At 45.1% G+C, this 21,152-nt stretch overlaps 1 protein-coding gene across 1 annotated transcript; it reads left to right on the top strand.

Moving 5' to 3' along the window:
• Positions 1 to 4,630: 4,630 nt before the first annotated feature.
• LOC114452256 (transmembrane protein 100-like) lies at positions 4,631 to 6,254 on the top strand. Its single transcript, XM_028431466.1, has 2 exons — positions 4,631 to 4,751; positions 5,096 to 6,254. Exon 2 carries the CDS (start codon positions 5,134 to 5,136, stop codon positions 5,605 to 5,607), a length of 474 nt encoding a protein of 157 aa, XP_028287267.1. The 5' UTR covers positions 4,631 to 4,751; positions 5,096 to 5,133; the 3' UTR covers positions 5,608 to 6,254.
• The last annotated feature ends 14,898 nt before the right edge of the window (positions 6,255 to 21,152 follow it).

The following is a 21,152-nucleotide window of genomic DNA, read 5'->3' as shown; positions in this document are numbered from 1 at the left end:
GACAGGAGATGCCAGGGCAGAGCCAATGTATATAGTTGTGAAAATGAATTCTACCTGCATGGACTTTTTTCTGACAGGAAAAGGTAGTTACGCTGTAGTTTCTCCCTACACCACTAGATGTCAGGGTGGCTGCAGGTTTGCCTCACTCACTAGGAATGAGTTCTTTTTAATGGAGCTTCAGTTTGATTTATGTTTGCAGTAGGATTAATTTGTCAGAATAAAGTTATAATGATAAAAATGGTTTGCAGCCATATTTATGTTAAAAATTCACAAAGGTGACCTGGCCAAGAGTTCAGCAGCACATGTCAAAAAGAACAGTTACAAGAAAGTGTCGTAAAACATACAATTTTATTAAACTCTGTTTTCAAGAAGAAAGTGCAGGAGCTCCACAAGACACAACACAGGCACCATTCAATGGTGTCACGCTGACTGTCCCTGAGGATAGAACGGAAGGCTCCAAGTGGAATCTCTTGAGAGTTTGGACTGTAAAGTATTCCATGCTGAGGGGATTCAGTCACCCATGGAACAAATCAAACAAACTGGATCAAAACAAACTGTTTGTTTTCTGCAATAAAGTGCACAAATCAAGTATAACCTTTTAAATTAGGGTCAGCCAGTGTACATATCTGCTCAAACGCAACCAAAGCATGTTTGATTTCATATACAATTCACAGTGATGAGTGAGACGATTGCAGCCAGTGATAAACCTCTGTGCTGAATGAAAAACAGTGTCCAAGGACTGGAGACAGTGAGTTGCAGTAGTCCAGTCTTGAAGTGACAAAAGCATGGATGAGCTTTTCAGCATCACTCTGAGAGAGGATGCTCCTGATCTAACAATATTACGCAGGTGAAAGAAGGCAGTCTTAGAGACCTGTTTAATATGAGCGACAAACGACATGTCTTGATCAAAAAAACTCAGAGGTTCCTCACAGTCGTACTGGAGGCCAAAGTAATTCCATCCAGAGAGAAAATGCTAATCTAATTCTGAGATGTTTAGGTCCAAAAACAATGACCTCAGTTTTGTCTAAATTAACAGTAAAAAATTAGAGGTCATCCAGTCCTTTATGTCCTTTAGACATGCCTGTAGTCTGGCTAACGGCTCTGTTTCTTCAGGCTTCTCCCAAAAAATTTTAACTGCTAGTAAGACTCAGGTTAAAAATATGTGTGAGGCTCAGCAATAAAATCTGCAGCCAACTTCAAGAAAATTGGTTTAATTTTATCAGGTCCTGCTGCTTGTGTCCAGCCTCTTTAGTGCATTGTTTACCTCAGATGGATACAGATGTAAACTCAAACAGACAAGTTATGGGTTCACTCACAGCATGTGGAGTCAAGTCAGCACTGGCCAGACCAGCATTTTGTGTCAGTTCAGAGTTTAGCGACTCAAACAAGAATCCAGCAGAAATGAAATGATCATTAAAATGATTTATTATAGCTGTCTTATCAGACAGTGTCCAGATTGAGTAGTTAAAAAGCTTGGCAAGTCATTAGTTGTCATATGATTTTAAGAACATTTTATGACTTGCCCATTTATATTTTTTATGGATTCATTTAGATAAAAGTCAGAATTAGCCCCCTTAATATGGGAAGTGCATATATTTCTAAGCTGTTTTCCGAGCCCTGGCCCAAGCAATGAGGAGGTTTCCAATTTTAGATCACCCAAGATTTAAATCTGCTCCATCTCTCCGTCAGTTTGTACCTGAAACCTCAGAGAAGCAGGCAGGTGATGATAAAGGGAGGGACAGACTCTCCTCTATTTGAAACATTTTTTGTGCCCTGCTAACCACTGAACTAGAAGCCCTTCCTGTGTGCTCTCCAGGGCTGCAGCAGGAGGTGAGGTAATGCTGCTGCTAACATGATCCTACATGATGCAGTAAATTATAGGAACGTTTCTCCCCACTTGAAAAATGGGGGCCTTCCACTCTCTGCCTCTTTATGACTTTCCTATCCATCTTCCTCCGTCAGTGATATTTCTTCTCCTTCCTGTCCACATCGGTCACTCTGGTTCACGTTTTCTGCAGCTGATGAACAGACCTCTTGTCTTGTTTTACTTTTTTTAATGGGCGCTGTGACTTTTCACTGAACACACTGTGACCTGTCCTCTTTTCATTTGATCTGTTGGAGTTTTCACATCCTGTCACTCTTGCCCCATTTGGCCCATCTCGTTCTCTCTCTAATAACATCCTCAGTTTCCTCTGATCCTAATAATACCAAACAATAATCATCCTGACAGTTGTGCATCCTGTGCTCTCTTCGCTCTGTCTTATGCTGTCAGCTTAAACACTTGCTGGTGTGGGTGTTGTAGAAGTTTGAATTGTTAAAAGAGAAGAATCCTATGCTGGGGCTGATGGAGGAAGATTCTCAGTGCCTCTGTGCAAGGAGGAAACTTAAATCTCAGCGAGGAGCCTTCTGCAACATGTGACTGGTCCATTTAAAAAAAAAATCTTGGTGGGCATAGGGGAACATGCAAACTCTACAGAGAAAGGTCCAATGCACCACATGAAGATTTATCAGCTCAGCAGTTTGTTAGAGCCTTGCTGTGCAGCTGCTGTGACTACACAGTTTTGCTAAAACCTTTTTTAGAAACTAGAGAGTGTCAAGCTGCAAAAATGCAAAGTCAACTTTTCCACTTTGTTTTTGAGCCCAAAAATATCAAAGATTACAAAGCAGGAGTCTGAACACACCTGTATTCACAGGAAGGAAGAGAGAGAAAAAGAGCTGTAACTTGGTGCCGTGTGTTGCTAACTCACCACTTTACAAGCACAGCCTGTAACCATCTGTTGTACTGAGGAAGCAAGGGAGGACGTCTCTAGACACACTCATCTAAAGCAAATAACTCACATCATCCCCGACCCAGAAATGGACCCGGGGAGGAAGTCATTTAGCACCATCCCTGGATGGACCAGGAAGGAGAATCAATGAACTTCATTAAACATCTCATTTTGTTCTGAGCCACCACTTCGCAAATCACAGTATCCTTTAGGGAAATAAGCTGAGGCAAGTGCAGAGATGCTTAAATGAAAAATTAAAATCACTTTCACTGAAGCTGTTAACACAGTATCACTGACTGTGTCTCTCTCTGCAGGTCATATTAATCTTGGGCTCCAGCTTCTCTCTCAGGCCCCTGCAAATTGACCCGTAGCTCTGGATCAAAGGGCACCCCTGCTGGTGCTCACAGACCCCCTGAGAGGATCATCTGCAAAAGCAAAGTCTGATAGGGGTTTGAAAATAAAGCCAGCTGCAGTTTCTTTTTCACTTTTCAGTCCAAAAACACAAAGTTCGTCTGCAGCAGGAAGATGATCATCTCTTTGCCATAATGTCGACAGCCACCATAACCACTCAACATCTATCATCCTGAATGAAGCAGACTTTTTTTGTCTGTTTGAGAAACTTTAACATAAAGTCAGCAAAAAGCTTGAGAAGTGGAGCTGGAACTTTTCCTCTGTGCTGATTTAGGCTACACCTGCAGCTATAAAAGTCTGCAGAGAAACCATGCCATCAGCGGAACCTGCTGGTCAGGATGCTGACATGTAAAACAGCATCAACATTTCAAAATCAGGGTAAATTAGCTCAATTTTAACTAAACACATTATGAGATGGTTGTAACATCATCCGTTCTACTTCAGAGGTACAAGTCTAGTCAGATTACTGTGATCCAGTCTTATTCACAGCTTGATATGCATCTTCTGATGATATTGAAGGCTTTTGATTCAGACTGTTGTGTGTTTCAGACTGGAGCCGCTGTTTGGAGGCCTCAGAGAACAAAACTCAGCTGTTTGTCTCAGCTGATTCCTCCCAGATGTTGAGGTCTGCAGATCTGGAGCTGGCTGCTTTTCAGCTGCAGGGTGGAGGCTTCCTCTGGGACCACAGAAGAAATCTGACCCTGACAAATGAAAAAAATGTAGGGATGCAAGTACACTTTGATTGCACCGATTCTGATGTATTTTCTGGTAGCACAACAACATGTTCATGAGTAAACACTTTCAATGAACAACACATTTCTGACTCCTTAATCTATACATACCCCAACAACATGTCAGACTTGTCTTCCTGTGATCAATAGTCATCAGTCACTTAAGGCTACCATCAAAAGTGACTCAGTCCCCATATACCTGACTTTCCCAGACCACATAATCATCTGGATCAACCAGGTGTTAGATAGACACAGTCAAAACTGTGACAACAAAAAACTCATACACAGAGATATGAAACTGCTCTTCAGAAACAAATCCTGCGTCCATCGATGTATGCGTGTGGATCCACACTCTGTTTCCAGACACTATTTCATACCAATGACACGTCATGAAAATCAGTGAGGTACAACTGATCAAAATAATTGATTGCTGAAACTGTCTCTACAATAAATCTCAAACGTTTCAATAAAATACCCATCTGTACTGTTTTTGTAGTATCAAAATGATACAATGACTAAAATTCCAAATTGCAAAAGAAGAGCTGAATAATTCTTCCTTCTTTGTTTCCAACCTGGTGGACAAAGAAAACCAGCTGAAAGGAAGGAAAGAGTTAAAACTTTTCTTGCTGGTCCAGTAGGAGGAGGTATGAGGGGGAAGGGGAGGGGGGCAGTCCCCCCCTCTTCTTCTATTGATAGTCATACTCTCATTTTATTCCTGCAGTCAGGATGATGCAGACGGATGAGAAGGCTCAGAGAGGAAACATTGACTGAGTTTCACAACTGCAGTCAGAAAAATAAGAAGAAAGACCCCAGTGAGAATGGAGAGCTGCTTCCTGCGACGGTTGGTTTTTTTTATTGATTTTTCTTTCTTTAATTATCATGATGTTTGAGGCACAAACTAAATTTCAGTAAGATTTTTTTGCATTTATTTGTGGCGGTAGGAGCTGTCAACCTTGTTCTGTGAGAATGGTAACAAGATGTGAAAGATAGAGAACAGTTCAAAAAAATGCAAGTAAAGCAGGGTTATGCACAGAGAAAAGGAGACAAGTGACCAGAAACCTGGAAACCTGGAAACACATATGGCGACTGGGAAATGTTTAGTTATCAATGTCACAAATATGATCAGTTTGGTTGAAGAACAGAAAAATGCAGACTGATGACACATTCATCATTTTCTTTTTACAGCTAAGGGTTCACTGACTGTCTGATCTTCAGCATCAAAGATGGCTCACCTGTTCCTTGCCAGTAAGATCACCATGCCGGATGACCTCCACAACAAAGGTGGTGCCAGAATCCCCAGGAGCACCATGAAGATGCCAACGACAATGTCTGCTGAGAAGCTGAGTAGGGACAAGCTCAGGAAAGACCACAGTGTTGTTGTGACAACCCGTGTCCCCCATGTCAACGAAGTCCAGTTGACGGCAGCGACTGGTGGTGCCGAGATGTCCTGCTACCGCTGCATTGTGCCGTTTGGTGTCGTCGTCCTGATCGCCGGCATCGTGGTGACAGCGGTGGCCTACACCTTCAACTCCCATGGGTCCACGATCTCAGTGCTAGGACTGGTGCTGCTGTCTGCCGGACTAGGCCTGCTGGGGTCCAGTGCTGTCTGTTGGAGAGTCCGACTGAGGAAAAAGAAGGACAAACGGAGGGAAAGCCAGACTGCCCTCATGGTCAGCCAAGGATACTGCATGGCCTGATCATACAAACTGTTTTCATCGCTGGTGGAGACCTTCACAGTTTGATAAAGTTCAGGGATTCAGTGAACGCACTGCAGATTAACAATACAAACTAACAGGACATGAATCATAACTATGAACTCATCCTGTTTACAAACTGAAAAGTGATGGCGTTTGAGATCACTGGCTATCACATTTTCATCCATCTGAGGTGAGGATGACTCCTCAAAGGATGAAAAACTTTGGCCACATGACAGCCTTCGGTGTTATATAAACGAAGGGGCTACCCCCAGAGGTTTAGTGTTACTGCCTAAAAATCCAGCCATTAGATAAATGTTTAGTTGTTACCTTGATCTAACTGGTGTTGTACAATATCTAACCAAATGCTGCTAATAAGCTATAAAAGACATTTACAAAAGGTACTCTATTGTTTATGTTTAACTTTCTGAGACAAGTTTGTGCCACTCAGTTTTATTTTCAGTTCCACAGGGATGTACAAGACTTAAGAATTAACCACATCAATTAAAACTGGTATTTTCACTAAAAACAAAAAAGACTTGTTGGGTCTGATATAGAGTATGTATGGCTCTGCTTTGTTGTTCAACATCTGCAATAGTAAGAAAAAAATATGAACATGCAGTCTGAACCCGAAATAAGGTTTACACAGTGAAAAGTGACTAAATAATTGACTGTAACATACAGTGTATGTATAGGTCACATGTGGGCTAATTCCTGATCTGCATGTCACTTTGTATGTTTAGTGCACTACGATCCAAAGAGACGGAAAAATAACCAAATGTCATTACTGTAAGTTAAACTGTCTCACCTTTCTTTACCTTGAACAGGTGTTTCATCTTCAACCCCGTCTTATTTATTCTGTCAGTGAAACATATTAAAATCCAGATTAAATAAACTGAATTTGCTCACTACAGATTTTGTTTGCAGAGCAGGTTCAGGACAGACAGGCAGGTTATATTTAGTTGTGTTTATGTTGCCTAGCATCCCACAGACACACGACCAGATAATAAACTGAGGAGAGTCAGGAGGGGCTCAGGGTTGCGTCATTTGGAGGAGGAGGTGCTAGTGACGGGTAACGGTTACAACGCGTTGTCACTTGTGCAGTGCTAACTTTATCTCCACTGGAGTGCAGCATTCTGGGTATGTGGGTGGAAAGGGGAGGAAGAGAGGGGAGGGGAGAGCGGAAAGAGATGCAGAGTTGCATCACCTCAGTGGCTGCTCAGTGTCATTCCTGAGGACATTTTGTAGGAGGTGCAGCCCGTCTGCGAGCGTGATGGAGCAGTGAGTGAAAATAGAAGTGGTGAAGTGGAAAAATATCAGAACATCACAGGAAGTGGACCCACTGAGACTCCCTGCAGGGCACCAGCACCCTCTAATGATTACATGTCAAATCTACCACAGTTAAATTCCCTAACCAGACCTCAATGCCTTACAGTTCTGTTGGTTCTTTACTGCAGCAGAGTCCAAACTATACCCTGAAAATGAGATTTATTGCTTTTACTGCATTAAACTAAAAACAAATGTGTGGTTTAAATAACCAAATTGCCTTAACACTGACTCCTGTTCTTCTGTATGGAAGGAGGATTCAAAAGGGGAAATCCCAGCCCTCCCTTCCCTTCCTGTAACACAGTGACCAGCTAAACTGACCAGAGGTGTAACTCAGACACAGACCTTCAGCCCGGAAAGAGCCTGGCACGCTATGAGACAGGGAATCGGCATTGTTAAAAGGGACTGAGCCAGGGAACAGGAAAAGAGTTTTGTTCCTTCACACCCTTTACCAAAAAACTTTGAACTAATTCCCAAACAGGCGTGAGATTGTTCCGTCACTGGAGGAAAGTCAAGGTCAGATAAAACCTGGCTATCAAAACTGATTATATATCGTGTCCATATTAAATGTTATAGAAAACATCTTATAGTGAAATAATAATAAAAAAATGCAAAAATATAAGCTGAACCTATTTTCCTACTTTCTTGATGTCAACTGTAAATGTTCCACTTTGAAACAAATTAAATGACAACTAATCAACTGAGTGCAAGTATGGTTTCAGGTAGTGACACCAAAAATCACAGTAAATCTGTAGGGGCCCATCCTGTGCGGTCAAAGGTTGTTCTCATTACCTTCCCCTTCAACATGGCCTCACTCCAGTCCACTGAATCACCCAGTGCACATTGCTAAAACTGCTGTTTATGCTCCAGTTTTAATGACTTCCTATTGAGTGATAAAGATCACCTTAAGGTCCACACCTGTTAGCTGATCTGAATTGTGGTTTTACAACAGAATAATGAATTAATTAAAGCTGCAAGCAGCGATGACGGGCCCTAGCACTCCTTGCGGTCTGCGAGACCAGCAGCAGCCACCCCCCCAATAGTCCCACAACCTCTCACCCCCGCTACCAGCATGAAGGGTCAACTTTGTGGTGGTGCCACAGCCAGACCGGCTTTTAACTTTTGGTATATGCCTTAAGAGTAACCAGACCAATTTTCAGGTGGATTGGACAAATCCTGTAGGAGGAGTTCGCAAAAGTGCGGGGAGTGGAAAATGCAAAATGGCCCGTTTTTTTTTTCAAAATTGCGGACTTCCTGTGGGTTTTAGAGGATACCTCCAATAGATTTTTTTTCTCGTTTAGAGGTGATAAACATGTGTAACGATTTTCATGTCTGTAGGTCAAACGGGGACTCAGATCTCATTCTAGGGGGCGCTGCTGAGCCATGTGGCCACGCCCATACATGACGATAAGGTGATATCAAAAGGTGCACAAGGGCTGATGACATGATAGAGTAAGAGGCAGGTAGGATTAATAAATCAAGAAACGCAGCAGCTTTCTCTATGGTGGCAAAGGGTCAACTTCATGGCGTTGCCCTGCCCACATGGTGTAACATCGAGCTGCGTTTTTGATAACTTTTGCTCAGCCATGTCTTCAGAACCTTGTGACAAAATCTCAGGTCTATCCGAGTATTTCCCTAGGAGGAGTTTGTTCAAATACAAGGTGTGGAACATGGAAATTCAGTCTGAACACAATTCATACTGCCAGTAGGTGGCGCTATAAGAGTATCATCACATTAGCATATCAATCTGTTCAGAATGACAGGCTCAGCATGCCTGACTTTTTTCAATCTCATAGGAGGAAGTATGAGGAATATACATCCATTTCCTGTGCGTTGGCTAAGCCAGTGTTTTTCAACTGGTGTGCCGCGGCACACTAGTGTGCTGTGAGAGCTCACCAGGTGTGCCCCGGGAAATTATCCAATTTCACGTACTTGGTCCGATAATTATTATTTATTTACAGTAAGTAATTTGTCTCAGTTCGTCTATGACAGTAACGTATAATGACGGTCATTGTGTTGGTAAAAAAGGTTGGGAAACACTGGGCTAAGGGTCAACTTCGTGGTGGTGCCACAGCCAGATGGTATAATGAAGTGTTGCATTCTTGATAACTTTTGGTCCCTAACCCCTGCACCAATTTTCAGCGAGGCAAGCAAGGCCCCTAGAAAGATGTTTGCCAAAGTGTGCAAATTGGAAGATGGCGTGGTTTTTTCCAAATGGTTGACTTTCTGTACATCATAGAAATTTTCGTCCAAGAGGCTTTTTTTCTTGTCATGAGTCGATACATCAGTGTACCAGGTTTGTACACGTTTGTCTGTAGCAGTTGCGGTAAATATTTTCACACTTTAGGGGGCGCTGCAGAGCCATGCGGCCACGCATGGCAATGGTCTGTTGCGATTTTCCTTCGGGGACAAGTTTTTGAGCATGTTCAGGGGGTTAAATTCGTGATATAGTGGCCAGAACAATTGTAAGTATAATCCCTTGCATTTAACAAAACAGTTTTGCTAGTGGTGGTCAGTGTTAATTTTGGCAGCAATTTCTGATTTAGTTTTTATTTTAGTCTTGTGACTAAAATGTCATTTGATTTTAGTCACATTTTAGTCATCAACATTCTAAATCTGCCATGGATTTAGTCGACTAAAATTCTATGATATATATTTTTCATGAAATAATTAAGGTTTGAAGTGCAATAAAAACAGGCACAGCTTTAACTTGTGTTATTTGAAACAAACACCTTTCTATTTAATTGCTATGACCTTTTCACAAAAGAACCAAAGAACAGTGAGCTGCTCTCCCTGAATGTTCATACACTTTTCAGTCATGACCTTCTTCATGAATACTCCATAACTACAGCAAAATACTTCAGTGACAACTTAGAAACAGTGCACATGCTGTAAAACCATCAGCAGCGGTGTCTTAATTTATAGATTTTGTCACGTGTATCTTGTCACCGCTGATAGTCGCTCCACACGGTTTTGCAAACCGTCTTGTTTGTCTTGACATCAAACGTGTTTGTGTGTCTGTTCTTCTCCTGTTTTGTATTGCCATGCATCAGTAACATCCTTACGCAGAGAGATCACTTCTGATTGGCTCTCCGCCGCCGTCTCCTGATTTGTCCCTCCCTTCCACAAACAAAATTTGCTCTGAGTCGATCTCATCTCCATCAATAATTTCATCTCATTTTTATTCGTTGACGGAAGTGTCAATACATTTCGTCTTCGTTTTTGGCACCGTGCGTTTTTATTTAGTTATCGTCTCATTTTTATCAGCAAAAAAAGGTCGTTAACGAAAACTATGACGAAAATGATTCGCCAACAAAATTAACACTGGTGGTGGTACTACACTAACAGATTATTAAAACAAAATAGGTTTATATCTGTTATTTCTACCTCTGTGCCACCATAATGCGTGTTTATGGAAAGCGTACTTGCAGCTGAAACTCAGAGCTAACCCGGCAACAAGACATTCTATTTTCTGATTGGCTGATAGGTCGCTAATTGCAGACAGTTGTATGAGCCTGCAGTACGCTGTCTGACTGGTTTATAGGACAGTCTATAAGAATTTCTGTGTGGTAAATATAATCATTTCTTACCGTGAGAAACGCCATGTTGGTGTGAGAACTTGTTGAAATGCCTGGGTCTCACTCTCGATGAATGAGACACTCCTGTAAACTAGAAAGATAAAGAAAACACGGACTGGCCAGTGGCGGTTCTACATTGAATTACTCCCTGGGCAAGTGTATGCAGTCAGAAGACTCCACTCCAAATTTATTTTAGTGTATAGCTGCTTTATTACTTAGATCCCCACACTTGATATATTCCTAATATTCCTATAGTTTCATAGATTTTTGTACATATTAAATGCCAGGACCAAGTGCCTGCACTACACTTCACTGCGGTCAATGTTGCCCCATTGCCATGGAATGGTAGAATAAAGTGGGTGTGGTCTATGTTGCCGTGGCAACAGTTGTTCTTTGATTACAACCAAAGTGGGCACAGCAACATGACCCATGCATGTCATCTGAAAGTTATGATGTCACAAAGTGGGTGTGGTCTATGTTGCCAGGGCAACAGTTGTTCTTTGATTATAACCAAAGTGGGCACAGCAACATGACCCATGTCATGTCATATGGAGTTATGATGTCATTAGAGGACGTTATGATGTCACTTCACAGCCAGAGAAACTGTTATTGTCATTCCAAAACAAGATTCAACAAGTTCAGTCAAGGGTTTCAGAATTTAGAGGAACACAACAGAACACAATGAATACATATTTGAGTTCAGAAGTTTTTACCCCTGAGCCAGCCAAAAAGGAGACACTTCAGAGATTGAGAAAGTTTTTTGTGTGTCACGCAGAATCTCTCCCTCTATGCCCACGCAGGAGTCACCTAAGAGACAAGCTTCTTCACCCAAGTCAACAGGAGTAACACCCAATGAGGTCACGCCAGAGGAGGTTTTCGTGCCAGAGCAGAATGCAAAGGAGGATGCAGAGGAGGACCCCATGAAGTCTGAGGAGAGACTTCAGAAGAGAAATGCTGTATCACCCAAGTTAACAGGAGTAACACCTAAGATGATGAAGCCTCTGCACCAGTCACATGAGGTGACTCCAGTGATATATGTGCCACAGATGTGTTACCTGAGTCGTCAATGTGGACAATTTTGTGCCACAGATGGATTCACCTGAAGTTCGTCCCTCTGTGGCAATTTGTGCCAAAGATGGATTCACCTGAAGTCATCCTTGTGGAGGATTCTTTGACAAAGTCTACAGAGAGAAAGGCTTTAGGAAAGACAACTATGCCATTCAAGCCTCCTAGAAAGCGTAGGCAGTTGAGGAACAACTGGCCCTTGCCACCCAATACTGAAAGTGATAAGAGTGTCATCATTGTGGAGTCTTCGGGGTCAGAGAAGGATGACTCCTTCACACCTGTGATTCACTTTGTGGACGACATAGTGGCTAAGATGCAACAAAATGACTTGGCCAGATTTCTTTTGATCTAATTATTCAAGTGAACAGAAAGTTAGAGACAACATTGACCTTGAAGCCGTGTCAAGAGATCCATACCCGGCTTTATGACCAAATTTGGGATTTACTGGTAAGGAACATATTACTATTCCTCCAGAAAATTTCCGGGTCTTAGCAAGTTGGTTTATAAGAGCCTGATCAAACAGTGGAAATATCCATTCAATCTGGCCCTTCACATGTCTATTGGGGTACAGATGATGGACAAACATATAATCAGTTGTTTCCTGGAACATGCTACAAGAAGCTAGAAGTCAGCACTACGAAGAACGTCTTCTCAACAGTTTGCAAAGCCATTTGCCACGTTAAGATGAGTTCAGGCCTGTCTTCCTTGGACACCCGGGGCACCTAGTAGACGCACACAACTCACAAACACCGGTTTGTGAACTTGTCTGCAGTCTACAAAAAAATGTATTTTTTATTTTTAATTTTTTGACAAAAAATAAATAAATACATAAAAACTTTAAAAAAAAATCTTATTTTTCTTATTCTTTCATCCATCCATCCATCTTCAACCGCTTATCCGTGCCGGGGCCGGGTCGCGGGGGCAGCAGTCTAAGCAGGGACACCCAGACTTCCCTCTCACCAGAACACTTCCTCCAGCTCCTCTGAGGGAATCCCGAGGCGTTCCCAGGCCAGCTGAGAGACATAGTCTCTCACCGTGTCCTGGGTCTTCCCCGGGGCCTCTTCCCAGTGGGACATGCCCGGAACACCTCCCCAGGGAGGCGTCCAGGAGGCATCCGAACCAGATGCCCAAGCCACCTCAGCTGGCTCCTCTCGATGTGGAGGAGCAGCGGCTCTACTCCGAGCTCCTCTCGGGTGACTGAGCTTCTCACCCTATCTCTAAGGGAGTGCCCAGCCACCCTTTGAAGGAAACTCATTTCGGCCGCCTGTATTCGCGATCTCATTCTTTCGGTCACTACCCAGAGCTCATGACCATAGGTGAGGGTAGGAACGTAGATTGAACGGTAAATCGAGAGCTTCGCCTTCCGGCTCAGCTCCTTCTTCGCCACAACAGACCGGTACAGCGACCGCATTACTGCGGAAGCTGCACCGATCCGTCTGTCAATCTCCCGCTCCATTTTTCCCTCACTCGTGAACAAGACCCCGAGATACACAAACTCCTCCACTTGGGGCAGGAGCTCTCCTCCCACCCAAAGAGGACAAACTACCTTTTTCCAGTCGAGAACCATGGCCTCAGACTTGGAGGTGCTGATTCTCATCCCAGCCGCTTCACACTCAGCTGCAAACCGTCCAGTGCACACTGGAGGTCCTGGCTCGATGAAGCCAACAGGACAACATCATCTGCAAAAGCAGAGATGAAATCCTATGGTTCCCGAACCAGATCCCTCGCTGCGCCTAGAAATTCTGTCCATAAAATTATGAATAGAACCGGTGACAAAGGGCAGCCCTGCCGGAGTCCAACATGCACCGGGAACAGGTCTGACTTACTGCCGGCAAATGCGAACCAAACTCCTGCTCCGGCCATACAGGGACCTAACAGCCCTCAATAGAGGGCCACGGACCCCATACTCCCAGAGCACCTCCACAAGATGCCACGAGGGACACGGTCGAACGCCTTCTCCAAATCCACAAAACACATGTGGACTGGTTGGGCGAACTCCCACGATCCCTCCAGCACCCTGCGGAGGGTATAGAGCTGGTCCAGCATTCCGCGGCCAGGACGAAAACCACATTGCTCCTCCTGAATCTGAAGTTCAACTATAGGCCTAATTCACCTCTCCAGTACCCTGGCATAGACTTTCCCAGAGAGGCTGAGGAGTGTGATCCCCCTGTAGTTGGAGCACACCCTCCGTTCCCCCTTTTTAAAAAGAGGGACCACCACCCCGGTTTGCCAGTCCAGCGGCACTGCCCTGATGTTGCAGAGGCGTGTCCAACCAAGACAGCCCCACAACATCCAGAGATTTAAGGTACCCAGGGCGAATCTCATCCACCCCCGGTGCCTTGCCACCGGGGAGCTTTTTGACTACCTCGGCAACTTCAGCACAGGTGATAAACGAGTCATCAGCCTCCGCTTCCATAATGGAAGGCATGTTGGTGGGATTGAGGAGACCCTCAAAGTACTCTTTCCACCGTCCAACCACCCCCTCAGTCGAGGTCAACAGCTCCCCAACTCCACTGAATACAGTGTTGGCAGAGTACTGCTTCCCCCTCCTGAGGCGCCGGATAGTTTGCCAGAATCTCTTTGAGGCTGACCAATAGTCCTCCTCCATGGCCTCCCCGAACTCCTCCCAGGGCCCGAGTTTTTGCCTCTACAACTGCCCTCGCTGCAGCACGCTTGGCCTGCCGATACCTATCAGCTGCTTCAGAAGTCCCACAAGCCAACCAGGCCCGATAGGACTCCTTCAGCTTGACGGCATCCCTGACCTCCGGTGTCCACCACCGGGTCCGGGGATTGCTGCCACGACAGGCACCGGAGGCTTTGCGGCCGCAGCTTCGGACGGCCGCATCAACAATGGAGGTGGAAAACATGGTCCACTCCGTCTCCAGCCTCCCTCGGAATCTGGGTGAAGCTCTCCCGGAGGTGGGAGTTGAAGATCTCCCTAGCGGAGGGTTCGGCCAAACGCTCCCAACAGACCCGCACAGTACGTTTGGGCCTGCCGGGCCTGTCCAACCTCTTCCCCCCACCAACGGATCCAACTCACCACCAGGTAGTGATCAGTTGACAGCTCAGCCACTCTCTTCACCCGAGTGTCCAAAACACAAGGTCGAAGGTCAGATGACATGATTACAAAATCGATCATTGACCTCCGGCCTAGGGTGTCCTGGTGCCAGGTGCACCGATGGACAACCTTGTGCTCGAACATGGTGTTCGTTATGGACAAACCATGCCCAGCACAGAAGTCCAATAACAAGACACCACTCGGGTTCAGATCAGGGAGGCCGTTCCTCCCAATCACCGCCTCTCCAGGTGTTACTGTCACTGCCCACGTGGGTGTTGAAGTCTCCCAGCAAGTTGACAGAGTCCCCGTTTGGGGCGCCATCCAGCACCCCTCCCAGAGACTGTAAGAAGGTCAAGTACTCTACACTGCTGTTTGGCGCATACGCCGAAACCACAGTGAGAGACCTCTCCACAACCCGAAGGCGCAGGGAGGCGACCCGCTCACATACTGGGGAAAACTCCAACACATGGCAGCTAAGCTGTGGGGCTATGAGCAAGCCCACACCAGCCCGCCGCCTCTAGAAGAGAGTCCAACCCCTCTCAAGGAGTTGGGTTCCAGAACCCGAGCTGTGCGTGGCGAGCCCGACTATATCGGTACCGCTTGGCTTCCCGCACAAGCTCAGGCTCCTTCCCCCTCAGCAAGGTGACATTCCATGTCCCCAGAGCCAGTTTCTGTGTCCAGTGGTCAGGTCGGCGAGGCCCCCCGCCTTCGACTGCCACCCAATCCACTATGCACCGGCCTCTTACGATTCCTCCCACCCTTGGTGGGCCCATGGGAGGTCGGCCCCACGTCGCTCCTTTGGGCTAAGCCTGGCCGGGGCCCCGTGGGGAAAGGCCCGGCCACCAGGCGCTCGCATTCGAGCCCCAACCCCGGGCCTGGCTCCAGGGTGGGGCCCCGGCTGCGCCATACCGGGCGACGTCACGGTCCTTGTTTTCCTTTTCTTCATAAGGGGTTTTTGGACCGCTCTTAGTCTGGCCCATCACCCAGGACCTGTTTGCCTTGGGAGACCCTGCTGGGGGCATTAAGCCCCCGACAACATAGCTCCTAGGATCATCTGGGCACTCAAACCCCTCCACCACGGTAAGGTGGCGGTCCATGGTCATTCATACAAAATGAGGTGGCGGTCATTCAAATATCTGTTTAAAAAATAATAATTTATATCATCATATATAATTTACATCTATCTTAACGCAGAAGTTCTTTTCACCTTCTCTCATCATCTGCAGCTACATCTACCGTTTACCTGACTGGCCTAGCAGGGCTGTAGCCAAAGTTTTAGAAATATTGAGGTCCGAAAATTGATCTCCAGGATATATGAACAGGCTTAATAATCACACATGATGATATGTGATGTTTAATGAACACAGTTAAATAAAAAAAAATTAAATGTACTGATAGTACTCATTCAAATGGACAAACTAGCCAACAAGACTGCATGTCAGAAATCCATAATGAAGATCCATTCATCCACCTTTGGGGGAGGGGGGTCTGGGGGTCCTCCCCCCATTAATGAAGTAGATGCTATTTCCTGCATTCTGGTGGATTTGAACAGAATGTAAACACCTATTTTACCTACAGAATTAAAGGCTTAACTCAATAACTATTACTGAGAGATTCAATAATAACTCCTTATTTATTTTAAGCAATGATGCCAAATACAAAACAAATTAAAGCTGCAAGCAGCATTGCGGGCCCTCGCGCACCTTGCGATCCGCGGGGTCATCGCAGTCTTCTCTCCCATGCTCTCGTCTCCTATACTCTCCTGTGCTATGCTCTCCTCCTCTCATTTCCACAGATATACAACGAACACGTTTACAACCAAACTTTCCTGCTACCAGTAGGTGGCGCTATGACCGTGTTATCCTATTAGCATATATATTTGTTCAGACTCGGGTCCATAGCAGTACTGTAAGATTTTGTCCACATTGCATAAAGTACATGGGTAGTACTGCATAAAACACAGCGAGTTCCTTTGTAATGGCGAATGGTCAACTTTGAGGCCACTCCCCCGCCACACGGTAATACTTTTGAAAGAGTTTTGGAATGCGTCTATTCCCTATGGTGTCCTGAGTGGACACAGTGAATTTCAGCTCAATTGCATGAAGTATGTGAGGCATGAAAAGTTTTGTAGCAGGGTCACAAATCGCCAAAAATTAACAGAAATTTCAAAATCGCGGACTTCCTGTTGGGTTTGGAGGGGGGGGTCCAAGAGAGTTTTTTTGTGCATCTTGAAAAAAAAAATAATAATAATAATAATGATCCTAAGGGTTTCAATAGGGCTCTTGCACCATTCGGTGCTCGGGCCCTAATTAAAGCTGTGAGCAGCGATGATCGGGCCCTCACACTCCGCACAACCGCCCCCTCCCCATCACGTCACCCCTTCTCTCCCCTGCTCTTCCCACGAGCTGCAGCGATTTTGCCAGTGGTGGAAAAAAAGCAGCAGACAGAAGACCCAATGGTGGGGGTTGGGTTTGTATTACATGTAAAAAATTTGAGGATTTTAGGAGCATCTATGGTGGAGTTATACCAGCTGCAGTACCCTATGTGTCCACTGGGTGGAGCCAGACCCCATGAGAATAGTGGAGACCTGTCCTCCAAAAACATGTGAATCATACATGAAAATTGTCAAGAAGCGGTTACTTCCGGTTTCCTGTAGGTGGCGCTGTGCAAGTGACTCATGCAGACATGTCCGGGGACGGACTGTTATGACATAAAAAAAATTTTGAGGACGTTACAATGATGTATGGTGAAGTTATAAGCAGTTGCTGTTTTATGGCGAAGGTTTGACAGTCTCCATCGCCACGGGTAGCCTGATACAGGAAAACCACACAGGTGTCTCGTTAGGACCTAACAAGCTGGCGTGTAATGATGCGGGAGGATTAAACAGTGTGAGAGAAGTGCATGTCAGTGTAGAACATGGCAATCCTGGCATCCCTAGGAGGAGTTCGTCCGCATACCAAAGTTGGAAATCGCTGAAATTTGACCACCAAAATCAAAATGCTGACTTCCTGTGTGGTCTAGATCAATGGTGCAAGAGACTTTTATGTGCGTCTGGACGTGTTCTGTGTTTGTGCTGACTTTTGTCTTCCTACTCCAAAAAAAGCCCTATGGAGAGGGGTATTTTAAAAATTCAAGGGGGCGCCCACTTACGCGACCCCCATCAGTTGCTAGGACACGTCCCTGTGAACATGTGTATGAATTTTCATGATCATAGAAGGTCGTTAAGGTCATTAAAAACCTATTATTATTATTATTACCATAATCTCACGGCGAGTGGTCGACAGTCGCCGCGCCGCCACACGGTCGCCATTGCACGAAGCTTCACAGCCTTCACAGTCTAGCTTCACCAACTAGTTGGGAAGGGCAGAAACTAAGTTGATGGTGTTAACTACACTCAACAAAATATAAACGCAACACTTTTGTTTTTGCTCCCATGTTTCATGAGATGGACTTGAAGATCTAAACTTCATTCCAGATACACAATATTACCATTCCTCTCAAACATTGTTCACAAATCTGTCTAAATGTGTGATAGTGAGCACTTCTGCTTTGCTGAGATAATCCATCCCACCTCACAGGTGTGCCACATCAAGATGCTGATCTGACATCATGATTAGTGCACAGGTGTACCTCAAACTGCCCAAAATAAAAGGCCACCCTGAAATGTGCATTTTGTTTCTGCTTTATTGGCGGTCTGGGGACTCAGAACCAGTCAGTATCTGGTGTGACCACCATTTGCCTCATGCAGTGCAACACATCTTCTTCGCATAGAGTTTATCAGATTGTCTATTGTGGCCTGTGGAATGTTGGTCCACTCCTCTTCAATGGCTGTGCGAAGTTGCTGGATATTAGTGGGAACTGGTGCACGCTGTCGTATACGCCGGTCAAGCACATCCCAAACATGTTCAATGGGTGACATGTCCGGTGAGTATGCTGGCCATGCAAGAACTGGGACATTTTCAGCTTCCAAGAATTGTGTACAGATCCTTGCAACATGGGGCATTATCTTGCTGAAACATGAGGTGATGTTCATGGATGTATGGCACAACAATGGGCCTCAGGATATCATCACGGTATCTCTGTGCATTCAAAATGCCATCAATAAAATGCACCTGTGTTCTTCGTCCATAACAGATGCCTGCCCATACCATGACCCCACCACCACCATGGGCCACTCGATCCACAACATTGACATCAGCAAAGCGCTCACCCACACGACGCCACACACGCTGTCTGCCATCTGCCCTGAACAATGTAAACCGAGATTCATCCGTGAAGAGAACACCTCTCCAACGTGCTAGACGCCATCGAATGTGAGCATTTGCCCACTCAAGTCTGTTACGGCGACGATCTGGAGTCAGGTTAAGACCCCGATGAGGACGACGAGCATGCAGTTGAGCTTCCCTGAGACGGTTTCTGACAGTTTGTGCAGAAATTGTTTGGTTATGCAAACCAATTGTTTCAGCAGCTGTCTGAGTGGCTGGTCTCAGACGATCTCGGAGGTGAACCTGCTGGATGTGGAGGTCCTGGGCTGGTGTGGTTATTCGTGGTCTGCGGTTGTGAGGCCGGTTAGATGTACTGCCATATTCTCTGAAACGCCTTTGGAGACGGCTTATGGTGGAGAAATGAACATTCAATGCACGAGCAACAGATCTGGTTGACATTCCTGCTGTCAGCATGCCAATTGCACGCTCCCTCAATGCTTGTGGCATCTGTGGCATTTTGCTGTGAGACAAAACTGCACATTTCAGGGTGGCCTTTTATTGTGGGCAGTTTAAGGTACACCTGTGCACTAATCATGATGTCAGATCAGCATCTTGATGTGGCACACCTGTGAGGTGGGATGGATTATCTCAGCAAAGCAGAAGTGCTCACTATCACACATTTAGACAGATTTGTGAACAATGTTTGAGAGGAATGGTAATATTGTGTATCTGGAATGAAGTTTAGATCTTCAAGTCCATCTCATGAAACATGGGAGCAAAAACAAAAGTGTTGCGTTTATATTTTTGTTGAGTGTATGTAGGAGCAGTACAACGTCAGAGTAAAAAGAGGTCATTTCCTGTTACCAGCAGCAGGCGCCACGAGTAAGGCAGGAATTCGACATATGGAGGCATTCAGGGCGGAGCCCTCATCATGCTTATAAAGTTTGAGGAAGTTTGGATAAATCAATCAAATCCCTAGGAAGAGTTTGTCCACATACCAATGTTGTAAATCGCCAAAATCGCCAACTTCCACCCAAGATGGGTGACTTCTTGTTGAGTTCCTGAGTCATGGTGGCAAGAGACTTTTTTGTGCGTCTTGGGCAGCTGTCAAACAGCTCCTGGAAGGAGAAACACGGCTCACAGAGGAGAGTGTCTGTCCAAAAGGTGGCGATAAAAATTAATCCCAGTATTGATCACGGTGTTACAGTGGCTCGCGCACATTAAACACAGGGAGACGGGATGTATTATTGTAGACAGTCATTCACACGTTCACAGAATTAAACTCACACAGACCAGAGGTCTGCTACAGTCAGCTACACTGATCTTCTATCTATTTTCATGCTGTACGCCCTCTTCCCTGAACATTATCAGCTCGTTAACCACGACTGTGCTCACAATTTGCAATACAATTGCAGTGTCAACCTTTTGTGTGTGACGTGCGCTGTGTAGGAGGGCCGTATGAGGAGTTCTGCACACACACGTCTCGCAGAGTATGGTACCTCTGTGCCGAAAAGAATTTTTACTCTTACCACCCGTGGAGCGAGTTCTCTGTTCTCGTGGAGTATGGAACAGCCTTTACTTTGAGCCAACAACAGAAACTGCTGCAGTGGTTATAATGGCTAAGGGAGCTCATTACAGAGCAAGCAGATTGTGTGTCTGTGTGTGCTAAGGTGAGGTTTAATTATCCATCAGCAGTCAAACTGCAGCTTTAGCTGACAGCTGGGTTATTCAGTAATGAGGCTGGAATTTGACGTTGTCAGTCAGAGCTGCTGGGAGGCAGCACAGCTCATTACAGACTCACAACAAAACCTCCAGTTTCCTGCAGCAGGGTCTATTTAAAACTGGAATCTGATGGGAACCTTATCAGTCAGGTCATTGGGGGAGACATTTCCCTGCTGTTAAAGTAATGACTGATGAAATTTAAGCTGTGCGCAGATACACTAAATATTCATCAAGGCAATTAGCGATCACTTAGAACTTTTGGAGGAATTGTTTTAAAAACCTCATCTAAAGATGCGCCACAGTCCCCTCTTTGTATTGGCTGTCTGACTTTAGAGAACACGTGATTCTTTCCTAAGGGTTTCACACTTGGTAGAATGGCATTTACTCCTTCCCATTTTTAGTTGCTGAACCGAGTGAAACATATTATTGAATTTTGGGTTAACAAAAGACAACGACTCATCATCCATTACCTATTGACATCTGAAAAATATGTGTATTTTCTTGTTTGGAAGTGGTTGGGAAAGCACATAAAACCAAGCTTCCATATTATTACACTTATTGATTTAGGGCTAGTGTTGGTATTTTATTAGCTCC

The sequence above is a fragment of the Parambassis ranga genome, chromosome 19 (assembly GCF_900634625.1).
Source record: "Parambassis ranga chromosome 19, fParRan2.1, whole genome shotgun sequence".
Taxonomy (NCBI): Eukaryota; Metazoa; Chordata; class Actinopteri; family Ambassidae; genus Parambassis; species Parambassis ranga.
Note: the sequence above shows the minus strand (reverse complement) of the source record. Positions and strands in the feature narration are given on the sequence as shown.